This window comes from Eurosta solidaginis, chromosome 1 (assembly GCF_040869045.1).
Source record: "Eurosta solidaginis isolate ZX-2024a chromosome 1, ASM4086904v1, whole genome shotgun sequence".
Classification (NCBI taxonomy): Eukaryota; Metazoa; Arthropoda; class Insecta; order Diptera; family Tephritidae; genus Eurosta; species Eurosta solidaginis.
In genome coordinates, this window is record NC_090319.1 from 33,685,192 (window position 1) to 33,706,965 (window position 21,774).

Genomic DNA, 21,774 nt, shown 5'->3' on the forward strand with positions numbered 1-21,774 from the left:
CAGATAAACCCCCAACACAGTAAAGTGGCGTCGAGCGAACTCCTCCTAACCCTTGAGGAGGGTTCGTTTGACGTGGAGCTGATCCAGGAGCCGTGGTTCTCATAAGGAGGAAAGGTTTCTGGACTTAGCGCAAGCGGGTTTGGCTTTTACTACGCGCAAACGGATGGACGGGTGCGAGCTGTAGTAATGGTAAGGAAACAGCTGCATTCATATATGCTGCCTAATTACACCACAGAGGATCTCGTAGCGGTGGCCGTTGAGCAAAAGAATAAGCAGGCATTTATCCTGGCGTCCTGCTACATGGCCCATGCTGCGGAGGTTCCACCGATGGAGTGCAAAAGGCTAGTACAGAAGGGCGCAAAGGGCGGTTGGTCATAGGCGCAGATGCAAATGCGCACCACAATGCGTGGGTAGGAACAGATACGAACGAGAGAGGCGAATTTCTATTTTGTTACATCCTGCAAACCAATTTGCAGATAGCCAACAGGGGAAATGTCCATTGGTCCAACATCCAACAATGTTCTGGATATTACATTGAGCTCCGAGCGTGATATATCAAGGTATGATTGGATGGTTCTTGATAGACCATCCTTCTCCGACCATGCGTATATCAGCTTCAGCATCCCCCTAAAGAGGGTAGAGAAAGGAGTAACCTTTAGAAACCCTAGGTCAACGAACTGGACTAAATTCCAGAAACATGTAGAAACAAAACTGGGCCAACCCAAAGAGGTTGCTAATGTGGAGGAACTGGAGGAGTCGAATGAATTCCTAACAAGGGCACTTATTACTGCGTATAACAAAGCTTGTCCTCTAAGAAGATTCGGAGGAAAAGCAAAGCCGCCATGCTGGAGCAATGAGCTGAGTCTTCTAAGAAGACAGGAAAAAGAAATGTTTAAGCTCGCAAAGACCGCGTGAAGCGAAGCGTGTCGGGACGAGTACAGGAATCTACTGAAGATCTACAAGCGTGAAATTACCAGGGCGAAGAGAAACTCATGGAAAAGTTTCTGTACGGACATAGAGTGCTCCAGCGAAACAGCACGGTTTGAAACAAGTCCTAGCAAATGGAAGCATAGTCCAGGGACTAATAAAGAAAGAGAACGGGCAATGGTCACGTAATAGTGAGGAATCCCTTGAGGTGCTTCTCGATACACATCTCCCATCGGGAGATGGTTTAGAAGAGCCAGCAGACATCACTCACACTTCGATCACGGAGCTAGTAGTGCCGGGCTTGGTGACCGATACCAAGATCGAGTGGGCAGTGAAGACGTTTTCTAAGTTTTAATCGCCGGGCCCAGATGGTATATTCCCGGCCATGCAACAAGTCTCAAGTAGGTCGGTCGTGGAATGGCTTAAAATAATATTCGATGGGTGCATACGACTGAATCATGTACCGCACTCTTGGAGAACTGCTCGTGTAGCTTTTCTACCAAAGGCGGGGAAGATCGGTCACGTGTATCCCAAAGACTATACACCAATTAGCTTAACATCATTTCTGCTCAAAACCTTTGAGAGGCTGATAGATGTGTACATAAAGTCCAACGTGGATGAAAAGCAGCTCTCCACAACACAGCATGCGTACACCAAAGGCAACTCGGTAGACACCACATTGCATAGGGTGGTAATAAGCATAGAGAAATCCCTGAAATATAAGGAGTATGCTCTAGGAGTCTTCTTGGACGTTGCCGGGGCTTTCAATAATGTTGCAAAATGGGCGATTATGGATGGTCTTAATTACATTACAGTACATCCTGCCTTAATCAGATGGATCGGCTGCATGTTAAATTGCAGAAAGATTACATCACAATGGGGATCGTACGAGGCCACGGAATCAGTGGACAGGGGCACACCTCTGCTGTGGACGCTGGTCATCAACCAACTGCTCAGGCAATTCGATGAGGGACCCGTAAAACTTACGGCTTACGCAGACGACGTTGTAATTGTCATAAGTGGAAAGTGCCTTCCAACGATTAGTTCTTTGATGGATCGGGCGCTTCGGGATATTCATACCTGCGCATCTAATGTCGGGTTGAAAGTCAATGCGGAGAAGACGGATATGGTCTTGTTTACAAAGAGGTACAAGGTCCCAAATTGGACCAGGCCTAAGTTAGGAGGGGTGGCCTTACAAGAGAAACCTTGCAAAAATATCTAGGAATCATCCTAGACAGTAAGCTGTCATGGAAGCTCAACGTGGAGGAGAGGGTCAAGAAGGCCTCAACGGCACTCTATGCATGTAAAAGAATATTGAGGTGTACGTGGGGCTTATCGCCCTCTCTTTCTTTCTCATTGGGTTTTTACAGTGGTTGTAAGCCCTATTCTATACTATGGAGTTCTTGTTTGGTGGAAAGCCACACAAAAAACAACATACTTCAAAAAATTAGAGGGGCTATGCAGACTATCGATGCTTAGCATTACGGGAGCCTTGAAAACAACCCCGACGGCTGAACTGTATGCCACTCTGCAAATTCCACCTGTAGACCTGGTAGCAAAGAACAAACCATTAACGACCGCAACCAGGCTCGGTGCTTCGGGGCAGCTTGAGTGCCGACCATATGGGCATAGTAGTATAGCATCATCAATCACAAGACGAACAGACTACCTGATTCCCTATCTGCGCTTCGAGGGAGATCTTAAGGCCACAATAGAGGTGCACTGTTAGCGCAAGGGTGCGCAAATGGCGGACGAGGCGATACATGTGTACACCGATGGTTCCAAAGTAGTGGAAGGAGTAGGGTCTGCGGTATACTGCGCTGATCCGGAAGTAAGCAGATCCTACAGGCTGCCGGATTACTGTAGCGTTTTCCAAGCGGAAATATTAGCCGTAACCAAAGCAGTAGAAACCCTGGAAGAGAATAGCTTAAGCTGCAACCGTGTTAACTTTTATATTGACAGTCAAGCAGAAATTAAGGCTATAATCTCGCATAGCACAGCATCTAAATGCGTGTTAGAGTATAAGCAGTCTCTGGAGAGAATCGGGACAGGGAGAAGCATACATCTATATTGGATCCCAGGGCATATGGGAATAGATGCGAATGAAAAAGCGGACTTGAAGCTTGCTCCGTAAACGTCCCAATTAGATTGGGCCAGATTAAGCGAAGGCGAGAGGTGCACATGATCGACCAAGCGGGAAAGGCGTGGGTTAAAGCGCGGGGCTGTAAAGTGTCGAAGATTATGTGTAGGTCTTACAACCTTAGACTAACACAGGTCCTTCTATCATTAAAAAGAGAGGACTGTAGACTCATGACGGGTATTCTGACTGGACACTGCCCTCTGGCGTCACATGCCTTTAAATTAGGCTTGGTCAGTGATAGCAGATGTAGGAAGTGCGGGTTGGAGGAGGAAACGATCGATCACGTTCTGTGCTCGTGCCCTGCACTTGCCAGGCTAAGACTCTAGCTATTAGGAGTGATACAGCTGTCATATCTAGAAACAGCAATTGGCTTAAGTCCTAGGAAGCTTCTAGTATTTGCCAAGAGGATGGAGTTATTTTATAACATAGGTCCTGGTTTTTGATAGGGTTTTTCGGTTTGGTCGTTAAAACAAACTTCTTGTAACACTACGGACTCAATCAGTCTATGTGAGGTCCTCATGGACCGACCAGTTCAACCTAAGCTAACCTAACATAGTAGTGTTTCAGTAACAGTTTGAATCCGTCTTTGGGTTAGAGGCCTTTTTGTACGGCATTGTTTGGTTTTTTGTTATCTACATAAAACATGAAAAGAATATTCCCTCAGCCTTCGAGAAATATATATCTAGTCCTGAAGTTGATATCCAACATCATTCTCTAATCACTATCTAAACTTTAAGAAATTTTGTAAAATTTATAGCTCTTGAGCTGATCTCCGACATCATTCTCAAATAATTCTCCAAACTTTGAGAGGTTTTCTGAAAAGTAAAGTTCTCAAATGAATATCAAGCACATTTCTCCAGTTGATATCCTTCATTGGATATTGAGTTCAGGTGGAGTTGAAAAAACCTTCTCCAAGGTGGTACCACCAAAGCCAACAGCCGATTATTGTACAAAATAAACAGCTGCTTGGTAGCATAAATAAAGCGTTATAAATTAAAAATAAATTGTATATATTTTATTTTATTTTCGTAAAAGTACTGGAATCTTACATTTGAGTCCAATTGGAGAACCATTCTTGAGTAGAAGCTGAGAACTATATTTTTATCAACTTAAATAACAGCATTTAGCATGATTGTTGGGTTCCCCCCAGCGGGTTAGGGGGTTAGAATATACCCGCGGTAGGTATGCCTGTCGTAAGAGGCGACTAAAATACCAAATAGATTCAAGGGGTTGCCAGTGCAATAAATAGCGTCTCCAACCCAATTGTCAACCTCACCTATCCGTGGCGAATCCTGTTTCATTAACAGCCGAAACTCTGGCCACCCCGAACTCCTCTTGGATCTAGGGGTGGGAGGGCGGTATGGCCTAGAAGGTCCCATTTGGTCATAATAAATCGTTTCCGAGATGGTCGGGCTTTGTACCGGAAAGTACCGGATCTGCATCCGGCGAAGGATGAACATCGATAACACTCCCCAAGGCCAAGGGGGAGTGTCCTTATCGCTACAACAACAAAAACAACATTGTTGGATATATTCGACGAGTAGGTTACTAGCTTAAGCTTAGCTTAAACTTCAGTTAAAGTATACAGAAGAACTGCAAAATAAGTTTAAGCTAAGTTTAACTGTCAAGCTGTGTTGAAGTTGCACTGAAAAATCGGGCCTAAGCTAATTACAGATGAAACTGGAATCGTCGTATAGAGTCAAAGAACTAAAAACCTTTAAAAAAAATGTTAAAACTATTCATGCCTATGATAAGTCTAAAAAAATCTCCATTAGACTGGATCGAAAAAATGTTGTTAGCAAAGCTTGCGAAAATTTTAAAAAAAATTGTATACTTGCAAATATAGCCGAAGCAGGTTGGTTATTTGCATGTCTAGGGTGCACCACTGATCTACATTCGTTCGTATAGTTACATATGAATATTTTTATAACCCACTCAGAATCGGCATGTTTCAGCCATATAGATAATTTCGTTTAATTTCAATAAGAGTACTCACAGTTATTTTCAAATATTAAAAAAGACGTTAGTACCAAGTACTCGTGAAGTTCGATGCGTTATCATATGAACGCCTAAGAAACAAAGTTTTTTTTTATTAATGTGTATCAGGAACAAATAATTTCGAGCTATTTTAGAAGAGCTTCGTCGGCCTCCTATCGGTAAAAAATAATAACGACAAATTATTTTTTTCCTATCGACTTATTATTGAAAGCAAAACTATCGTCGAGTTATCGACTTCTTACTTTCGAGTCATCGGCTTCTTATGGGTTCCATATCGGCATGCAATATAGGGAGTCGTCGATAACAAATGGTTGGCATGCCGATAAAAAATTGGTAACACCACGATAATTAATTTCTAACACCGCTATAACAAATAACTTTCCCTTAATAAATCGATAACTTTTTGATAAAAAATCGATAGCTTGTTTAAAAGAAATCGATGACTTTTCTGTAATAAATTGATACATTTTCGATGACAAATTGATTACTTTTTTATGAGTAGCCGATAGTAAATTCGATAACTTTTCGGTAATCTATCGTTAACTTTTCGATTACAAACCCATAACTTTTCGATAACATATTGATAGCATTTTCGATAAATACATAAACAATTTTTTGGTAATAAATCGATAACAAACCGTTAAATCGTCGATAAAAATCGATAACTCGTGGGATACTTTTGTTACCGTTGGCGGGTTTATATCACTTCTATAACTCGTCTATGCCTCGTCGATAACACACCATTAACAAACCGATAGCTTGTCTATAAGAAATGGATAAAACAACCATATCCTGTCAATAACAAACCGATAGCTCATCGATCAAAAAAACGTTAAACCTTTCATAACAAATATAGCTATAGATAGCATGCCGTCCGGATCCGGTTCCAGCTTCGGTTTGACTAATCTCTCCAACCCCATCCTTTTTTCTCTTTTCTGTTCCTTTCTTAGCCTTGTCTTGAAATGGAAGTCAGTCTCACTATATGCAACTTTCAATTAGGGCAAAAACTCCTTGAATTTTGGAATTTTTTTGGTCACATTTTTGCCATATAACAGTTAGGCCGTGCTTTTTAGTGCGAGTTTAAACTCCAGGTTAAGTTGACTAGAGCTTAACCTTGCCACTTTGCTCGAAGCCATAACATTTTGCTGCTCATCTCGGCTTAAGCGACCGAAGAGGTAGGGTTAAATTCTAGTCAACTTTAACTGGAGTTTAAATTCGCACTGAAAAACTGGACCTTAGTGCTTTATGAAAGAAAATGGGTGATGCCCTCAGGAAAAAATCTTAAAACTCAACACATTTTTTAAGTTACCTTACCTCCGTGGTGTGGGGGTAGCGTCCTCCGACTAACTAACACACGGAAGATCCTTGGTCCAAGCTCCGGGCAAAGCAACATCAAAAAAGTCGTTTGTCAAACACTGCGACTGTGCCTAGCAGATGTTGTTCGGAGTCGGCGTAAAACATGTAGGTCCCGTCTTGCCCATTTGTAGGAAAAATTAAAAAGTGCCACGACGCAAATTGTAAGAAAAGCTCGACTTAAAATCTCTTCAGAGGCTATTGCGCCTTGCCTTAATTTTATTTATTTTAACTCTTTGGCCAAGTTAATATTTGAGAAACTTTTCTTTCTTGAAGTGAACCAGCGACCGATCTATTCGCTGGCATAATATTTGGGACCCTTTCTTTGCGGAAAAAGGACTAGGATGGCGCGATTTTTTTGAAATTCATTATTTAGGCAGCCTTTCGAATAGGTTAATCTAATATATGTATGTACATATAAAAGCGATGACAAAATCTATTGATAACTTCATAAGTCAAAAACGGAAGAACCATTTTTAAAAGTCGAACCCTTTTCTGAGATATAGACCAATAACAACAAAAAGGAATGAACTTAGAGACAAATTTCAAAGCGTGTAGCGTGGCATTCAAATGGCTGAGTGGATAGAGTCGTCTGCCATAACACCTGTATGAATACAGGTGAACTCGAGTTTAAAACGCAGTACACGAAAAGCTAGCGGATAAAGAAGTGAAATTCAGAAACATGTCCTAGTAATCATCGCTGTGTGCAAATTTTGCAATTCTTCTTTAATATCAATAACAGAAAAATATTATAGTTAATAGAAATTACATCAATATTTGGGTTAGGTTGAATATATGAATTTGAGTATATGTATATTAAGGCGGGTCAAATTTATTGTTGAACAGGCACATTCAGTTTCTGAATCTATGGGTCATACTGAGTAATATTGTCCAAGTACCATAGGTCTGAAATGAATTTCTAGCCTCCCTAATTTTGTTAGAAAATATTTTTTTTAGAAATTTTTATTATTATTTTTGTTAGAAAATATTTTGGGCTATTGAAAAATTGAATTTGCAATATGAAAAGTAAAATATTCATCGCTATCCTACTATTTTTCGCATTTTATCGCTTTTTTTTTGGGGAAAATCGACGAATTTCAAATTCAAATTCAATTTTTAAATAGCCCAAAATATTTTGTAACAAAAATATAAAAATTTCTAAAAAAAAATATATTCTAACAAAATTAGGGAGGTCCGAAATTCATTTCAGACCTATGGTCCCATGGGCAATATTACTCAGTATGACCCATAGATGCAGAAACTGGATATGCACCTGAAGTTTTTTTCTCCATACAATTTGACCCGCCCTAATGTATATGCTTTGAGTGTCTCACCAAAAAATGTTGAAGTTTCCAACATAAAATTGGATTATGCATAAGACTTACGATAAATAAGAGATTTTGTGAGCGTCCATTTTGAATTTTAAATCATACTAAACTTTATACATAATTCCAGTGATTGATGGGACATTTATATAAATTTACATAACTTCCAAAATCTTTATTTCTTTTTTTATTAAATTGTATTCTATTTACAGGGTGATAATTTTGATAATGATGAAAAGACACAAGACAAAAAATCGCCAGGCTCAAATGGTCTGGGTACGTTCAGTTTGGCCAGCTTGTCCGAAGCTAATCGTTGTTCCTGCTAAGCCGAACGAAAATATTCCACATACTCCTAAGGAAGAATACGTCCAATACAGTGCTATAGTGGAATAATGTTATACATACATTTAAAAAATATCTACATACATACATACAAAATTACGTAGTATCGTATACCGCTCCACTAAAAAAAAAAGGTGTTATAAGCACTCGCAATGAATTAGATGTATAATATACATGTATTGGGAAGGTGCAGCTTGTAAACACGGATAAACATATTTTATCAGCCGAGATTATTGTTTCAAAGCGCTGAATACTCGATGTGAGCAATTATTGTGGTTATTACATTTGGCCTACGAAATAGAGGCAAAAATATAAAATTTTCAAAAGAAAAAATTTTGTCCTTCAGCGCTACTTAGTCGTACAAATAATTTACAAAACTATATAAGTATGATATTTTAATTTTTGTCAGAAATCTTTTATGTGTGTAAAAGAGCTTAAATAGACAAATGAAGGTAAATAATAACAGAAAATAAAAAGTTTAATTAATTAAAATGATACAGGGGCAAAAAATAAACGCAAATCACTTTTTTTATTTTCAAAACATTACATAAAGCATTAAAATAAATTTTTAAATTTTTAATTCAATATCTTTTTTTTTAGTTTTAAATAAATTAGTTCTTAGATTTTTAATTATTGCGTGGTCGATTTTTTACAATTATCGTTCTATGTCTTCTATCTTTCTATAAAAACAGATATTTGTATAGATTATTTTTGTTCGAAAATAAAACCTAAATTGGTTTTTGAGTTAAGTTTTTTTTTTTTTAATTCAATAAAAAATATTTTTTTTTAATAAAAAAGTACGAATCAAAAACAATTTTGTTTATTTAATAATTTGTGAAAAATTAAAACAACTCGACATTGGAACGGATAATTCGTCAACTATTTCGATTATATCATGTAAATCTCTTCGACGCCTTTCCTCTCTAAAGTTGGATTCGGACCGGCACACCAGTGATGATTGAACTCTTGACAAACACACTCAGCCAGAACCATGCCTTTATGTTGTGCAACTTCTAATTGCCGTCTTTGCATAGATTTATTCTTTGGACAGTCATATTTTGTGTATGTTCGCTTGTACCAAAGCTATGATTTTGTTTTTGGCGGTTCATTTTAAGGCTCTTACTCCCATGGCCATGTTGCATACTTTTCTGCGCACTTGATACTGTTTTAGATATTTTTATACTCAGCTGAGCAGAGCTCACAGAGTATATTATTGACCTTGCAGTTTTAACATTAGCGATAGCTGGAATTTGGGGGCTGCTTTTGCCTTGTTCTATTTATAGAAATACGTTATATAAATTTTTCCCAAATTCTTGAATAAATTAAATTAAAAAATTGCTTCAAAAAAATATGTTTAATACATTGAAAGCAATGAAGCAAATTTCCTTTCAAAAAAAATAAAAATAGTATTATATACTATTATAACTTTTTTTTTAAATCCAAAAATAAGTAGAGAGCAATATTTCATGCTATTACTTCGCCGGTATGAGATTAACCATGCTATTTTATATGAGAAAAATTTCTTTCCACGTGGTGAATCCCATGCTCGCGTATTACGCACAGTGTTGAATAGCAGCAACTCGCGATTACAGATGTCGTCCGCTCATGCTATAATTTTCGTAGGTGGCATTATATGACTAGCATGAACTTTCGACTACCGAATGACAGATGTCGCCCGATAATAATACCAGTACTAAGTACTAAGTAGATTAGCACAGGAGAGTTATTAGAGTTACTGGCGGCATCGAGTTGAAGTGTTGAGAATTGATGTTATGTCCAGCGTTGCCATATATTTTTTTTCCAAGTCGTCAGACGCCGCCCAAAAAATCGTCAAAAATCGTCATATCTATGGCAACAAGCAATAACAGCCAAAGTTAAGCTAGGACGAAGTTAGGTTATTACCAGGGGATGTACGATTGTATTCGCCAGAAACAAAAATGAGATCGCCGGATTTCATTCAACATTAATAACTTTAAACGCGCTTTTTTGAAAATTGTGTTTGTTATTTTTTGTTGCCATATAAACATATAAAATCTTTTTTAATTCATTGTTTTAAAAATAAAAAAACCTTTTAAAATATAAATTTTGTATTACATACAAAAGGTACTTGTTTTCAGTCATTTTAATAATTTTTTTTTTGTTTTCTTTGAGCTCGAATCGAACCTCGCATAAACTCCTATATCAATTTAGCTTCTTCGTTATACATTTTCGCGTTCATTTTTTTAGCATATTTATTTGCCTTTCAATATTATGACAGGAAAAGTTATTAAATTTTAAATAATCTTGGCCAGCATAATTCATTTTAATGTATCAGTTTCCAGACGGTTTTGGATTTTGGTTTTGTTTAAATTTATTTTAGAAAAAATTCGTTCTACATTCGCTAAAGAGTGTGGCAGGAGATCTGCAACGAATGCACATAAATTAGAAAAAGCGTATGTAGAGTCAGCTCTTTTGATAGTAGAAATAGTTTTCCAAAAAACTTCTGGAGGAACCTTAGAAATGCCTTCAAAATACGTGTTAAATTCTAAAAAATTTAATTCCCTATACTCGCTATCAATATCCTGCACAATTTTCTGATCGATTGTGTGGGAAAAATGTTGCAAGACCATATGCAAAGAATCAATTTTTTTCCAGCAACTTCTTTGGGATCCATGAAACTTAAGTTCTGTAGAACAACATTGTTAAAATCTAATCTTTCTAATTTGATCACACAGTTCAATATAAAAAATAATACAATCTTGATAAAATTTGACTTTTTCTTGCTCGGAAATGTTAGAGGCGATAAGTTTATCCATCGCATGAACTCCTATATAAATCTGATCACTTTACAGTATATTTGAAATGTTTTTATAATCTATAATTTCTATGTTGTCTACTGTAATACATTCCGGATTTACAAAATTATACAATATGCTTAAATAAAGTATTTTTATTTCTAAATACATATTATGTACTTGAAGCCCCTCACTCTGGAAAATTTTATTAACTTTATTAATATTTTGAATGATATACTTCAGGAAGGAGAGATAAATTTCATCGATATCATCCAAGTTATCAAGAATGGCTTTTGCACTGTCTAATTTGTCAACATTAACAGCGAGGTGAAAAAATATTTTTAATAGTTCACAAAGTTCTAATACTCTGTATACTACTGCTGGGTAGCTTTAAGCAGGCATACGAAGAGCAAAGCGCCATAGAATGACATATACATACATTTAAAAGTAATATCTTACATAGAAGGTGGGCTTAAATCGTCATTTTTCATCACAAAATCGTCCAAGCGTCATTCTAGATGGAAATCGTCAAAATGACAACGGCGTCGTCAATCTGTCAACGCTGGTTATGTCGAAGATGAGTCTGTAGTGGTACTGCTGTTAGTGGCGTCATTGCGCCACGGTATAACGAAACAGTGTTTAACTTCAGTGACACCAGCCCCCAAAATCCAAGTTTCGCTAAGCTAAAATTCCATCGCGAAAAATCTCTAAAACAAAATCAAGTGCGCAGAAAAATATGCAGCATTTAGTACCATGTAGTCATAAGCGATAGCAGCCTAACTTCTATTACTTAGGTGTTATATTTGCTTCCGACCGCATGGTACTAAATATTGCATGCTTTTCTGCGCACTTGATTTTGTTTTAGAGATTTTTCGCGATGGAATTTTAGCTAAGCGAAAATTGGAATTTGGGGGCAGGTTCGGTATCAACTCAATAACTCAACACCGCACAGAGTTACGTAGCCTTACTTTATTCTTTTATATAAATCTATAACCTAAGTTATTAGCAATCACAAATTTCTAACCAAAATTTTGGGCAAAACGAAGTTTGCCAAGGTCAGCTAGTACTTTATTAAGAATCGAAAACAAACGCTATATTATGATAAAATCCGTTCAAAAATATTGAAATTATGAAAGAAAAAAATGAAAAAACCTTGTTAAAAAAATTGCAAAAGATGTTGTGAGGTTAAATACAACCGCCTAACTTATAAAATATACGTAAAATGTGTTTAAGCTCTTTATAACACACTACAACAGCATTGCTCAGATTTTATGAATTTTTAAAATTTCAACACATTATTGTTCAGCTCCATTCATGAAAGGTAGGAATGAGCCCCGTCCTCACTTGCTTATTATTATTTTTTTTTTTTGTGATGTACATTTTTTTGTCGGACGCGGACACAGTTTTTACAATTCATTGAAATCTCAAAACCCAATAAAGTAGTTTCGAATTGACGCAAGAAAGATGAGGATGGCGCCGAATCAGGAGGTCGCAGCACACGGACAACATATTTCGAATCAATTGGAGTAAAAAAAAGTGCTGTACAGAGTAATAGACAACTTGTATAGAAAGTCATTTAAAAGTTTTTTTTAAAGCCAATTTTTTTATTTTGTTTTATAAGTTTGGGGATAAATGTATAAAAAAATTATTTCATACATTTGATATATATATATTTTTTTTTTTTAAGTTTATTTGTTTATTGAACCTTATTAAAATAAAATTCGCATAATTAAAATAAATAATTGGAAATAAAAACCATAGTTGAAAGTAAAGCTGTTTGGTTTAAGAATGTAATGATTAAATGAAAAAACCACCTTAAAATATCGAGTTTTGTAAAAATAAAAACAAAGATTCATGAATATTTAACCAAAAAAGCAAAAAATTGATGCTTTTAAACCCGCTACGGTTAGTCAATTTGTTTCATATCCTAGTAATCCATTACAGAGTATGAAAATAAACAAAACAAAACTTTTGCTCCTTGTTAGTTTTGCTAAGTGATTAGAGCAACACGGAAACGAGGTTCACATACTTTGATCCAAGCGATTCGTAGTCAATTAGCCGTAAGTATGTTTATGCATTTAGGCTAAAAATGTGCATTTTAGCGGTGCAGATCAAAAGTGTTTATGTAATAAAATACTGATGGGCAAATCTACCAAACTTTAATTTTAAGGGCACTTTAGTTTTTCGCACTATTAATAACCTAAATTAAATTTAAAATTTAAATACAAAATCACTGTGCTCTTTAAAATTTTAAAGATAGTATAAGAAATATTGACAAACCACATGGTAGCTATAGATGTGTTGTAATTCATTATTCTCCACCTAGATATCTCTAAGCCAAAAACCTTCCAGTTTAATTTACTGGCATTTAACGTTATGAAATCTTAACTAGCGTTTTGCTACTTGTGCTACGACTCTAAAGCACTCTTAGGTATCAAATGTCTTAACCAGGGCTCTACAGAATTGAAACATTTACCATATTAGTAATGCTTAGTTTTCACTTGGTCAAAATGAGTGACGTTAAAAACTGTCTCAAGCTGATCTGCTGGTCAATTGGGGTCAAAAGCGTTACCATTATGTCACATGACTGACTCGCAATCGATAAAGCAGTGCACTGCCACAAATCGATGCTAAAATTTTGCTTCATTATTTTTCGATGTTTCACCCGCTGTAGCATGAATTAAGGGCCAATTAAACTTCCTTAACCCTAACGCCATGGTCGTAACCATACCCATATCAATAACCATCTCCAATGTGATCGATTAATGGTGTCTTAACCTAAAAATCGTGAAAATTTCATAAAAATTTAGAAAACGCAAAAAATTACAAACATATACCACAAAAAATAAGTCTCTAAAGGGCCCATTACTCATACTTAGCATAGACTTGACTTGACTTGAGAACTGTCACTTACAGTTCTATTAAATGAACATTGCATGTTACTGATTACTCAAAACTTAGCAATGCTTAACTTGATTTTCTATGTAAGTTCTAAGTGACGTTTACATTTTGAGATACCATTTGTTTGTTTCCATTTCATTTTGTCATTTTGTCATACAAATTGACATTTGCTGATTGTTTTAAACAATTTTTACACTTATAAATTAATTGTAGTACTCAAAATTAAGTTTGTTTAAAAACCACCACTTTTTGTAACAACTATTTCACAATATAATGACATCTGGAAACAGCTGATTATGATGCCAGATTGTATGCGCTAAGTGGAGTATAATCGTGGCTAAGTTGCCAAGTTTACGCCAAGTCAAGTCAAGTCTACGCTAAGTATCAGTAATGGGCCCTTTAGTCAAAACGTATCCAAAACAATGAATAAAATCTACAAAAACTTATTAAATTCACCAACTCAAATATTTTAAGGTTATGGATATGGCGAAAAACCAAAAACCAATTAGTTGGCAATGATATGGTTATGGCTTTAGCGTTATGGTATAGCACCATTAATCGATTATATTCATTTCCATAAAGTTGGTTCGATCAGCTGTTTTATCTGGTTGTGAATATTCCATACAGTACATACGTGAGAGTACTTTCCAAAGTACTTTCACTGTAGTACTTCATGGAGCACCCACAGAGGATCATATGCCAAAGTACTAAAGAGGAATTGTGTCGGAAAGAATTATCGGAGTGAATTTAATTTAAAATGAAAGTAAATAAAGAGGGGCAATACAACTTTGATATTTTATACTACGAATTATCTTATGTTATTTAGCATTTGCGTGAATAAAGAAACTAATATTTCTCTTTACTATAGTATGCATACATAAAACCAGTGCGCTATTGCATTTTATCAGAGTTGCCAAAGTGAAATGTTATTATTAGTTATTTGCATGCAATATTTTACTTTTGGCAACTCTGTTCGATCGTCATCGTGTCGTGATCACTGTCGTTAAAAAAAAGAGCAATGATCGGCTGATGGTGGTCCGTAAACGCATTGCAAAGGAGTATTGTTAGAGTACTCCAACATGAAGAAAATGAAACACGTAATCCAACAATTTTTGCAGGGTATTTTAAAATTTCGTTTTTTGCAATGTGCTAACTAATGTGGAAATAATTTTTAAATGTGCTTTTATCAGTTCATTCGTGTCACAATAGCCTTAGAAGAAAGTTCTTGTGAAGGTCCTTCTTGAATAAAAGTGTGCATATTGATATTAAAAATTTTAAGGTAAGTTTTTTACAAAGTTTCAACTATTTATATACTAACATAGAAAACAAATACGTATTTATATATATGTGTATATTTTTCGTTGATTGTTTAGAATGGAGGGTCGTAGAAGAAAACAAGTATCTGAGGAGGAAATTCTTAAGGCTATTTTGAATTCCAGCGAAAGCGACCTGCACTTTGAAGATTCTGGAAGCAGCTTCGCCCCAGAAAGTGAGGATTAAGAGTCTGGGGAAGAAAATTGCTCAGGAGATGGGAATGACATAGAGGAAAACGATCTTGGTGAAAACGTGACAAATGAAAATGAGTGGATGGATTTAGAGCCAGAAACCCAAAACATTGAATTTACAGGGAGGAGAAAATATCGATAAATTTACTACCTAGATTATGCCCATATCTATGCTTGAGAGACTGGCATATCCAATAAAGTATACATATGTATATAGAAAATAATATAAATGTTTAATTTATAATAAAAAAATTCAGTTTATGTTTTATTGACAGAAATCAAACTAGTTAGTGTCTCCCATATATGACACAAATACTTCCCAAAACTCATGACACTTATATGTGATATATTTTTTTGTTCGTGATTTTTTTTTGAAAGCGCAAAAAAATCAATGAGTGGCGAACGTGTTAAGGAAGTTTAATTAGCCCTTATGACTATCCTCGGGTTCCAATGAAGCGTGATCCAGATACGGATAGAGATTTAACATGCAAACGCAACAACAATGTGGATCAATTTGATCTTGCCTTTGCATGTTAAATTTCCATCCGTATCTGGATCACGCTTCATTTTTTTATTCATTTATTTATTCAATTTTATCAAAATGGCAAGGGTTTGGTGGATTTCGCTATTTGTTTGATGCGCTAATTTTATATGTATATACATCTGAAATCATAAGGATTTTATAAAATATATCTACTCCTAAATATATGTACATCCTCATTCTGTACGAGGTAACGAACCAACAACAACAAATTAATCCAAAGAAAATTTCCAGAAAAAAAATTTACGAATTTCATATTTAATGTTGATGCATTAGGATTAGAAACGCTCCTTAGTGTTTGTTAGCACTTACATATTTAAACATACATATAAATATATATGTAAAATATTCTAGAAATATTATAATACAAACGCAAAACTCGATTACATAAACACAATGTATATGCAAACAAATTTATTAATTTAAGTATATGTATGTAAAACGATTTAATGTATTAGTTAAGGGGAATTTTACTAGCCGATTGAAAAGTAAATTTAAGATTTATTTTTAAACAATATTTACAAAACTATAAGGTCACATATGTATATTAAATAAAATAATTACAATAACGAAATAAACTTCTTAACCGAAAATAAAACATTATTTAAACACGTTTTTAATCATTCTCTCTATTCTCTATCCAGGTGAGTAGAAAAACTCTCAACCGGTGGCACCCAATGTAAGCCATGTGTAATGCTGAAATATGCTTGTACACCTCTAACAGAGCCGTTAGAAAATTTACAGCCCGTTCTTTCTTATACCTTCCTGCATGATTTGAAACCAATTTTCAGTAGTTTCTATCACTTGCGCTTCCTGTAGCAGTTTCAACAGCTTTGCTAGAGGCGTCGGTTCCACATTACAGTTGAAAAGATGGTTGGTGTCATGTGGGAACACATCACATGCGGTGCGTACATATGTCGGGTTTGATTCTGGATCAGTAAGAGTTTAACCTAATACCAAACCGTTTCTTTATCTCTCCCGCAGTATCGTGATGTCGTCGGCATGGCACTAGATAGTAACTCCTTTCCACAGGGAAGTTAGCTTCGGTATGTACAAATTAAACAGAAGTGGGGATAGGACACAACCATGTTTAGTTCTGCTAGGTTTTGGGGTTTCGTACCTAAATTGCACCGGCGCTTGCCGACCATTCCAATAATTTGCAGTACATCTTTTTAGACAAGGCTGAAGAGTGAATCATATGATGGGGTTTTGGCTAGTTTAGTTCGTGATTAATTTGGGTGTTTAACCGGTTTTTAAAAAGTTTACAGAAATATATATTAAGCTTACAAAACGCTGATTTTTCGTTTACAAAACGTTTGAAAGAAAATGTAAAATAATTGAAATGGAACGCTGGTTAGAAGCTTAACAATATAAGTTTATATACAATTTTGAAAGAAGGCATACATTTGAGTTTTTTTGATAAAACTAAATCTTTAAAAACATTCGGTCTTAACGCTTACAAAAATATTATTGAAGAAAATTAAAATTGATTAAATATTGAAAGCGTTTATAATTTGCTTATTTTATAAACTTACTTAAAGTTATTTCCAAAAACATTTACAGAAATGCCTGTTGGGCTGTAGCATCTACCGCTTTTTCCCTTGTATTTAGCAATGAGAAAAATATACATACATATTGTGGTGAATATCAGCAGTTCTATATATCACCGTGCTGCTACTAAATAGATATACAACAACAATGGGGCAAGCAGCCACACTTATGTACATGTGGACATGTGCACAATAAAGCAAGCAGCCACACTTACATATGTACAAGGTAACGAAGAACATTCCGCACACATAACCAGCAGCTTGAGGCAAAGAGATTATTTCACAAACATATATGTATGTAGTCATCAGCTAAGAGCAGAATTTGTTACTCACACATATACACACATATAGCTACTAACATACAAGTCAATAGCACAATTAATCTGGGCAAATATATAAGCAAATTACATGGAAATTTTCCTTTGAAAACAGCCAAATATTTTCTTTGTGCTCATTTCCTGAAATCTAGAAGTTTCTACTTATTTTTTATTCACACAATCCACTAATGTATAAATAGCGCTCACAAAACTTATCTTGATTTACTTAATATTTGACAAGCGCCTGAATAAGTCGTAATCGGACATGAATTTGTGAAATAATTTCACGATCCTGTTGGTCGCGCTTAGCTTCCGTTTCACGTACACGAATGCGGAATTTCGCGTTCAAGTTACCGGTTCTAGCAGTTGTGTGGATACAGATTATCAATTATATGTGGTGCAAATATATCAAGGCGAAAACTATGTCTGCGTTGGCTCATTGCTCACCATGGAATACGTGGTTTCAGCTCTAGATTGCTTAGAAAATCGGCTGGTCCAAACAATCGACGGCAAACTCGCACTATTTTCCCTCAAGTATTTATCGCTGCAATGGATTTAAGTATAATTAAAGTGCAGCCCGCCTTTGAACCATATTATGTAAGAACAATAGGCCTTTGCAAAACTGTATTACAACAGAAAATGCCTATCCAAATTAGTCGATGGCATACAATTAGGGATGACATCTGTCCTACTATGGCAACTATACTATTAAAGGCGTATGTGATCGCAGTGTCAATGGGCAAATGCAAAGAACTCCAATAATAACAATTTCGGAAACTGATCCAAAAATTGGTTCAAAAACTGGAGCACCTGGCGTTGTGCACGAAGCTCTTTGTGCTGTGGCAGGATCTTATGGCCGTTCTACGCAAATGACATATACAGATTTATCTGCTGGCAGTTCCTTCTATCATACATAAGGGAAAGAACGGGATATCAATAAGTGTTGTTCAAATGCTGTCATGAAAGTATGCAATTATCTTAAATTAATAGTACAGAGAGAGTACATCAAAGTGCTGATATATTTCTATTAAAATGTTCAATCTATATATACATACTCTAATATGTTAACTTTAATTATTGGTATATTTCAGTTTCCTTCTCTCTACTTCTGCTACTACTTTCATCCTTTCTTTCTGTTTAATTAATTACACCTAAGAAGCTAATTGTATAACACGTGACTGGCACTGGTAAGATAATTTTGTTTTAAATTGTTGTGTCAGGATAAACATTTATATGTTAATAAATAATAAATAAATAAATAAATAAATAGATAAATAAATAAATAGATAAATAAATAAATAAATTTTTTCGTCTTTCTTTTCCATGAGGAGATGTACCTCAATTATAATTTTTTATTGTAAAACTTAAACTGCTACAATCAAAATACTTCATAAAAAAGTCATTGGGCACATATTGTTGTAGCATATATGACTGCTGAGTGCAATATAGCCCTATCTCGGCTGAAAGCCCCATTACAGAATTTTTTGTATAAATGCCCCAGCTCACGTCAAAACAGTTTAAATCTATGGAGAGGTAAGCGAGTTTTCGAAATGGTGGCTGAGATAGGGTGAAATTCCAATCAGCAGTCGAAATGGCGATGTTTTTATGGTATTATACAAAGAAATGTTGATGATTGCGATTTAATAAAAGCTTTGGTTATATTCATCGAATGTGTGATAAATAAAGTTGTTACTTTCTTTACTGACTTCAACCAAACTCATATATTTATTTATATTTCAACGATTATGAGTTAACAAAAAATTAATACTCTTCTCTTAAAACTCATTGGCAACGGACTGGTACAAATTTCGGATATGTGTATCAGGAAGACTTGGGCAGCCAAAAGAGGTTACCACCCTTGAAGAGTTGCAGGAGTGCAACCACTCTAAGAAGATTCAAAGGGAAATTAAAGCCACCATGGCGGAGTAAGGAGTTGATTCGCCTTACAGGGCAGACAAATAGATTCTTCAGTTGACAGAAGTTGCGGTAAACAAGGAGTGCTGGGACGAATATAGAGATCTGTTGTGGATCTTTAAACGTGAAATCAACAGGTCGAAGAGAGTTTCATGGAAAAATGGTGGTGGCGGCCGCAGTATTGGTGACGCTAGTCTTAATCTTAGTCTTCAACTTAATAATATTATAAATGGGAAAACTTGGATGGTTGGATGTTTGTGTGTCCAGACGTTTGTCTTTGTGACTCAATCACGCTGGACGGATTTGGATGAAATTTGGCACACATGTAGCCAATAGTCTAAAAGGACCTACTATGTATATGTTTTTGAAAAGGGGGGAGGTACCATTCACCTTATTTGTAATCCCGTCAGGGTCATATCGAGACCCTTCCGGCATCATTTCTGGATGGTTTTCGGGATCCGACCGGGTCATTTCGGGACAATTTCGGTATTATTTTGGAACTCTTCCGGGATCATTTCTGTATAGTTTTCGGGATCCATCCGGGATCCCGTCGGGGTCATATCGGGACTTTTTCGGAACTATTTTGGGATCCTTCCGGGATTATTTCTGGGTAGCTTTCGGGATTCGTCCTGCATCCCGCCATGGTAATTTCGGGACTTTTTCTGGACCATGTCAGGATCATTTCTGGATGATTTTCGTCATCCGTCCGGGATCACGTCAGGGTCATTTCGGGACTTTTCGCGATAATTTCTGGATAGTTTTCGGGATACATCTGGGATCCCGTTGGGGTTATTTCAGGACATTTTCGGTATCTTTCCGGGAGCATTTCTTGATCCCGTCAGAGTCATTTCGGGACTATTCCGAGATAATTTGGGAACCCTTCCGGCATCATTTCTGGATAGTTTTCGGGAATTTTTTGAAACTATTTCGGGATCATTTGAGAACCCTTCCGGCATCATTTCTGGATGGTTTTCGAGATCAGTCCGGGATGCCGTCAGGGTCATTTTGGGACTATTTCGAGATCCTTCCGGGATCAATACGATATGGTTTTGGGAACCCGGTCAGAGTAATTTCGGTTTTTCTGGATCATTACTGACTTTTTCGGGATCATTTGGGGACCCTTCCGGCATCATTTCTGGATGATTTTTGGGATCCGTCCTAGATTCCGTAAGGGTCATTGCGGGACTTTTTCGGGGCTACTTCGGGATCATTTGGGGACTATAGCATTATGCGTCATGACCACTAAGCAATACATTTGCAGCATTACGTATCATGAACTTCTATGCCAATACATTTCTTCTGAACCGAACACACAATAATAACATAATCATATTACAATATTGGGCGACATAAATTACATTGACCTCGCACAAGCGGCGAGCCAACATCAATGGAATGCCGAATATGAAACCCTTGTCTGTTCACACCCTTGTCTGTTCCCCCGATCAATGCACTAGCCGATCGTCAATGTTAGACTCTCACATAAATATGTACATACAATTCCATTTGCAGTGTTTACTTTGTTAATATGAATTAACCAAATATGTACATACAAACATTTTACATAATGCATACAAGTATCAATCTGCTGGCGTTGCAATACCAATCTACACATATGAATATCAACAATACAAACTTATAAATAAGAATATCAATAGTACAAATCTACATGAACACTCACACTACATACCTAAATACACAAATACTGACAATACAAATTTACACATTTTTAATTCATAAGTATTAGGTTAATTGCAAATGTATAGGTTAAGATATTTTGTATAAAAAGGGAAGAATTTTTGTTAATAAACAATTAATATTCTGACGCCCAAATCGTAAATATCTCTTCATTCAAATAAGAATATTTCATGGCGATCCTGCAAAACTAGATTAACTTGGCAAAACTGCCAAACAATCTAGTTGGAGGAAATTCCTACCAGCTTGATCAGAAATTGGCAAAACTGCTAAAGATCTTGCTGGAGGAAAAGAGCCTGCCAGTTTAAAAATTAGTAAAATATTTAAAATAATCCTAAAAAGGATTATCAACAATAAAAATCCTAAAAGGATTATCGATAAGGCCAAGGGTTATTAACAATTAAAGACAAAAAGGAGATGATTGGTCGTTTATTAAACACACAAGGCAAAACTAATACTTTGGATGGACCAGAAGGATAAAAGACTCATATA

The 21,774-nt window shown here is 35.9% G+C and overlaps 1 protein-coding gene across 1 annotated transcript in view; it reads left to right on the plus strand.

Annotated features, from left to right (window-relative positions):
- The window catches only part of RabX4 (RAS oncogene family member RabX4), a 31,671-nt gene extending 16,776 nt beyond the window's left edge, over positions 1 to 14,895 (plus strand). Inside the window, exon 5 of the mRNA XM_067785353.1 lies at positions 7,956 to 14,895. Coding sequence (XP_067641454.1) covers positions 7,956 to 8,069 — 114 coding nt within the window. The 3' untranslated portion in view covers positions 8,070 to 14,895. The remainder of the gene's footprint in view (positions 1 to 7,955) is intronic.
- The last annotated feature ends 6,879 nt before the right edge of the window (positions 14,896 to 21,774 follow it).